The following is a 6,723-nucleotide window of genomic DNA, read 5'->3' on the forward strand; positions in this document are numbered from 1 at the left end:
GATATGTTTGTAAAAAATAACATATATGACATGAATATTAATTTCCACTTTTTATAATGTCATTATTCAGCCTATGCTATTCAGCATGAGGCTATCTCCCCCTAGCGGATGACAAGCAGATCTTTCTTGGCTAAATCAAGAGATACACATGTGAACAGTGGAAGAATAAGTAACCCCATGCTTTAAGAAACCACTTTTTGGAATTACTGAGGCCAAGTTCGACTGTAGATGTTTAAGTATCAACCCAAGAGATGTGTTTAGTTTGTTCTGATGAAATTTAAATGTTTATTACTTGTGTATTACTTCAAAGCAAACACAGTTCCAGTAGCCAGTGAAATCTAGTTGCTACCTTCATAAAAATATTCACAAGCTCAAACTCAGATTCTCACCGGATCTATGTTGTGTATATCTTCTATATCCTCTTCGTTGTCCTCCTCGTCAGATGACTGTTCTGTGTACTGTAGGATCCAGCTCTTCATGTGCTCCTCCTTTGTCCTTGTCTGGTAAACAAAAACTCAAAGGTATAGAATTGTCGAAAGAGTCAAAGAATCTCATAAATATCAGAATATCAAAAAGATTGTTTAAATACCAGATGATTTCACCTCTGTACTTATCTATAGTTACCTATATAACTAGGTATATAGACTTAAAACACTGACAGGTCAGCAAGGCCCCCGGCCACTATTTGCCATATCCTCCCCACATTCTTTTTAGTAACCTTGACCTTAAAACCTTTAGAAACCCCTATTGCTCTTAGTCTTTTGGATTTACGTTCTTTTTATTAACCTTGACCTTAGAAACTTAAGAAACCCACTATTGCTCTAATTAGTCTTTTGGATTTTAAGATAATCTCTAGAAACGAAAGTGTGATTGACAGACACACAGGCACTAACTATAAAGGGTACTCGCGTCTCCAATGCAGGACCCTAATTAGGAAGTTTTGATGTACACAAACTTTTGTCACCCATATCTTGATTTCTTTCTCACTTACATTCATAACATGAACATTGATGATCAGTTTGCTGGTACAAAATATCCTTGTACATAGCTACCAATAAAAAAATTCTTAAATAAATATCTAACAAAAAAATTCTGATAATTTTCATTTAATTCTTCAATTATCAGCTTAAATTATGCTTAAAACTGTAATAATTTAGACAAATGAAGTACGTTATAAATATATAACTGAAAATAAATCCTCATTTCACTTGCAATTTAGACATAAAATAATTGTAACATTGAATATCTTCGTCACACTACTTCCCTGTACAAGATGCAACCAAATTATATCGTCTCACCCAACCCTTTTATAAGTTGTTTTGGTGTTTAGTTTGTATATAGGATGCATAAAATAAATATAAGTATTATCTTAATGGAAAGCACATGTCATCACAGACAGGTAGTGTACCTGTGTATTTTCTGGAGACACACTCCGTTCTACCACTGAGGAGGCTGATGGAGGTGGAGGTGTTGTAGTGATATTTTCATATTTCTTCCTTTCAAAATTTGGTCGAGTTTTGATTTCTTCTTTTTCCAACGTTTCAGAAAATCCTTTTGGAAGCTTGTCTAAATGAAAAACAAAACAAAGACTTTTTTTAACAGCTACAATCATGTTGAATTAAATATGTATAGGATTTAATTTGTGTCATTGCTGGTCAAATATAAAATCTTGGCAAAACATTCGTTAAAACTCTCCAATACATAGATAAAGTTGAAAGCAATCAATCAGCACACTGTCTGAAATTGGGTATATCATGAAAAAACAGCAATAAGACTTAAATAAATCGAATATATGTCAGAAAATAAACTTGATTTCCATGGGAATAAACACAGTAAAGGGAGATGACTCTTCAAATTTGATTTTGTTATACATGTATTTCAATACTTAAAAAAAAAATTTATTTTTTTCATCTGATGTTTTCTGTTTTATCAATCATTTTTAATACCATTGCTGAAATAGTGAAAAGGTAACTATTTTGCACTCAAGATTTCTATGCAAATTTAAAAAAAATTGAAATTATGAGAAAAATTGGAAAAAATATCAGATATTAGATCCTCTGAAAATAGCGGAATATTCAGTTCATATGATCACTGCTAAACTGAAAAATCTCAGCCAGACTATCTTTGCTAGCCAATGGTTGCTATCCGGTATGATCCTGTCCACCTTCTCCTTAGCTAACGAAGATGCACCCAGTCAGTTTCACGGACATACTACCAGCTTGGTGATAGGTGACTTTAATGCATGTGTCTGGTAAAACGTTCAGTTTTTACCTAACAGTGAACATATGAACTTCCTACATTATATATATCCAGCTAGCCTTAATTATACCTACTCAGTGATAGAAGTAGCAGTATTATATTGTACTATATGATGTATTACCATTAGCCAGGTTGAGACAGAGCCAGTCCAGAGAATCTATAAGATCACCCCCATAGGTAACAGTGTTGTTCATGGCCTGTTCAATCTGGTTGTGGCTGAACCCAGCTCCTTGTAGACTGGTGTACATATCCTGGACATTTTAAAACATAATAAATATTTATATTTCTGTTCAATTAAAGTACCGTACCAAAAAATAAAGTTTTTACTGTATTTGAACTTATAAATGTCTAAAGTTAATTTATGCCCTTTTAAGAGAAGATCATGTTTGCGAGACATGCATGCTCCATCAGCCACACAGCTTCTGGTCATCAAGTTTGGGTTCAAGCCACTGAAATGTAAACTAGCTATATAAAGATTCATTCATCAGAAGAAGAACATTACAGACATTCTGAGATCAATTTTCCTCCAACACAAAGTCCCCACATGCTATTGTGTATAATGGAATATCAACTTTTTGACAGAAAACGTACATCTCTGGTTTAATATATATATACAACTGACATCCTAGCAAAATACAATAGAGCTGAAAATGGTGAAAAAGACACTTCAAAATGGAATACAGCCTTGTCAAGTATGACATCATTCGAGTTTACAAATCACCAATGAGAATTCTCCAACCTTTGACTGAATTATCTCCCATTTTCCCTGTCCCGCATTGCATGCGGAAAGAAAGTACCAATCAGCTTTATAATATCCAAAAGGATGTTGCTGAAGACAGACCAGAACCATAACTATGACATCATGGGAACAAGTAGATGTGACGTCATCATCAGCTCTTGACAGGAGAGGTCATGTGTAAATCAGGATAACAAACAGATTAAAATGGCTGAACACTAGTATTGTTTTTAAACATACTATTGGAATAATGGGAGAAAAATAAATATCCCCTAACTTGAAGGTGTAACAGAGAAATCTCTGACCCTCTAGTGATTATTAGGTTGTGTAACCCTCAGCAGATCAGCCTCTGGTTAGACAACCAAATAGATCACTCCTCGCGAATTTTCTCTGTCACACCCTCAAGGTAGGGGAATTAATTAATAATTATTCCACATACCGGTATCTATTAAATTTTCAGTAGTAAGGCATCAAGAAATATTAATGGAATTTGAAATATATTTTTGTAAGCAAATAAATCTTATTTGAGTCAAATATGGATATAAAATTTAACATAAGATGGGACAGCTTGAAAATGAACATGCTTTGTAGCTGCCACAACTTTCTCACTTCGGCTTGTCATAGATTTAAGTTTCATTTTCATTCTTTTTGAACATGAAACACTTGCAGGATATATATGATATAGACATTGATACTAATGTTATATACATTTGTATTACACATACCATGAGCTTTTTATTGGTGATACGCTTGCTGAGTTCTTTAGTCCTCGTAGTTTGTGCATGTTCATCATTGATAAGCTGAATGATGTCCTGTTCCAGTTGGGGCGGCACCTTTATCTAAGATAAAAGAAACGCTGATGTTAATAATACATATTTATAATATTTTAGCGACATTGCTACATTATTTGTTTGAGATAATTGCAGAAAGGGTTTAAAACAATTAGAATAATTGTCCCCAGCTGGTCACCCTTGATACTCCAGGGGTTACGCTCACTTTCACTCTCTGCACCCCTGGAATATGTCATAGCATAATTGAAGGCAAGCAGAGAGCTATTTGATTCGTCTAAGGTGAAAAAACCTGACCAATCGCTAGGCTGATACCTATCCTATGAAGATGACATAGTAGCGACACCCAACTTCAAAGCCAGTAACTTTTACCATTATGAGACCCTGAAATTCCTTTGATGTACATGAAAGGTTACACTCACTTTAGCTCTCTGCACCCCATGGAATATGTCATAGCAAAATCAAAAGAGACAAGAACTAGTCTTCTTGTCTCTTTTGATTTTGCTATGATATACTCCATGGGGTGCAGAGAGCTAGAGTGAGCGTAACCTCTGGAGTAACGAGGATGCCTGTTAGTGGGTCTTCAACTCAATCTTACTAAACTGTTTTATATCTTACACTTTTTACCTTCTCACTGCTGTCTTTCTCATCCTGACCAGCTTTATCTCCAGATTTAGGTAGAGAGTAAGTCTTCTTCCCTGAAGTAAATAAAGTTCTTCTAATGTTACCATATATCTAGTCACAATATATTGGAAAACAGGAATATCGCAATACACGGGTATATCGTATCGTACCACAATACAGAGGTGAAATATTGCTGTATCGCAATATTTTTCAAAAGCATATTTTTATGTATCTGCTTGGTGTTTTAACTTTGCAAATTACTACAAATTCTAACAGATATGCCAATAAGCATAAAGCAGGCTTTTATTTAATAGTTCACAGTTTGTAAGCAATGGGTTGGTTTGACAAAAATCTTAAATCTATGTTATCCATATTATATATGATTAAGTTTGATAACATTCTGAAAACAACTTATACATCCTTCCTATGACAATATATCATGATACATTCTTGGCGTGTTGTGACACCCCTACCTACATGTAGTATAATATATGTCAAATATTTTTTTCCCAAGCATTTAATTGTCCCTGACAATATATATTGAGAGAGTGTCACAGTTTGGGCCCAAAGATTATCTTGACAACAAAACAATTAATGGGAGCCCGGAGGTTACAGAATGGACTTTTAAACTTCCGATACTGAAATGATGGGTTGCTAAATGTAACTTTGAAAATCATCAGCACTAAACATCTTTTTTGCTTTTATGCTTTACTACCTTATTGTTTTAACTAGTAGGCGTACCCTGTTATCCTCACTATTTAAAGATTGGAATAATATTGAATTTACATTGTATACTACATGTAGGTAGGGGTGTCACATTTTACTGTGACTGGTAATTGGATAACATTGTGCAGTGTATGGTTTAAATATAATCAAAATGTGTTTATAAACTGTAGCTGACATATCAGTTAGTGAAAGCTAATGTAGTATCAATGTTTTCGTTGGAGTACCAGAGTGCATACTCTTAAATGAGAAAATTCTTCCCTAATGCCATCGAGTACCAACCTGATTGACACATAATTGATGCGGCGCCTGTCAAAATTGTCTCGCCGTGTAAACCTCTAGTCTAGGCCTAATACTGTTTTAATACATAAGATGATAACTTCAAGGATAGCTGTTGGATAATTACCCTTGTTCTATTTGGTATAGTTAGCATCCGCCCTTGACGACAGGAACTATACCTGGAGACGGGCACTATACCCTTATGGACCGCTGAGACTGAGGGAAAAGTAGCGTGTACATATTCTGCTTTCACTTCATTGTTGTCGTCTGCCAAAATGGCTTCAACATTCGGGACTGGGAATGCGGACTCGCAAAGACTCAGCAATGCATAAAGATGAAGCAGGCGACACAATTTGCCGCCGCAGTCCTTAAAGACTTCCTACTGGAAAGGGGAACCGTTTGTGACCTGGCGGTGATTCAATTCAGTGAATTGAACGGTGTTTTTGGCGGATTTCTATGCCAATATACGCAACAAAAAAGGAGAGATCTACTCAAAAAGTTCTCTTATTGCAATCAGGCAAGGTTTGTGGCGGCATTTACAAGAACCATCATGTGGCAGAGATTTTGACATTCCATTGTTTGTGCACCTTCTTCCAATTTTAGAAATTGTACCGTTACAATTAACATCAACTCATGAATCAAAACTTCAAATGTTACGTTCAAATTTCCAGCAGTTGCTATTGTTAAATATGTTATCAATGAAGTTCCTCATGTTTGTCATTTTATTAGTCATATAATGTCCTAAATCTAGTATGACCCTTTCCCTCAGGAACAGTTCTCTTATAGTGTTATAACGAACCCCTGTGTGCTGACAGTACAGTACTCCTATTCTATTATCGGTAGGGGTAAACCACGAAAAGGAGCGAAAAGGAGTTGTAATGACGAAAAGGAGTAGTTTTGGGGGGTTTCTCTGCGAAAGGGACCGTTTTATTTATTCATAACCGTATGTTTATCAGTGCCGTTTAATATAAAGACAATTTACGGCCACATTCAAGTACAAATCCACTTTAAAGTGTCTCTTTGACGTACCGTCGCGGAGTCGCGGATTTCCGCCGCCGATGGGGTCACGAAAAGGGATGTTTACTTTGGTACAAGATATTAATCAGATGATTTGTAACAACAGGTACTTAGAATAATACCTGTCAAAACTTTAAGTGACATTAAAAAATATAATATTACGCTATATTGATCACAATCTAAATATTTATACGCACCCATGCCTTCGCCAAAGTTGAGGCGGTAGTAATATATAAAAACGGAACCGGGTTTAGAAAATCCGTATGCATAAACTTTTGTCGGCTTTTGTAAAAAAAA

The 6,723-nt window shown here is 35.3% G+C and overlaps 1 protein-coding gene across 1 annotated transcript in view; it reads right to left on the minus strand.

The window, feature by feature from the left end:
• LOC110447858 (ATP-dependent RNA helicase DHX29-like) overlaps positions 1–6,723 on the minus strand; it is a 76,330-nt gene that overhangs the window by 53,974 nt on the left and 15,633 nt on the right. The window contains exons 2-6 of the mRNA XM_021493808.1: positions 4,411–4,481; positions 3,721–3,834; positions 2,381–2,510; positions 1,409–1,566; positions 390–500 (exon numbers count right to left, since the gene is read on the minus strand). Of these exons, the coding sequence (XP_021349483.1) occupies positions 390–500; positions 1,409–1,566; positions 2,381–2,510; positions 3,721–3,834; positions 4,411–4,481 (584 nt within the window). The remainder of the gene's footprint in view (positions 1–389; positions 501–1,408; positions 1,567–2,380; positions 2,511–3,720; positions 3,835–4,410; positions 4,482–6,723) is intronic.

This window comes from Mizuhopecten yessoensis, unplaced genomic scaffold, assembly GCF_002113885.1.
Source record: "Mizuhopecten yessoensis strain PY_sf001 unplaced genomic scaffold, ASM211388v2 scaffold3627, whole genome shotgun sequence".
Classification (NCBI taxonomy): domain Eukaryota; kingdom Metazoa; phylum Mollusca; class Bivalvia; order Pectinida; family Pectinidae; genus Mizuhopecten; species Mizuhopecten yessoensis.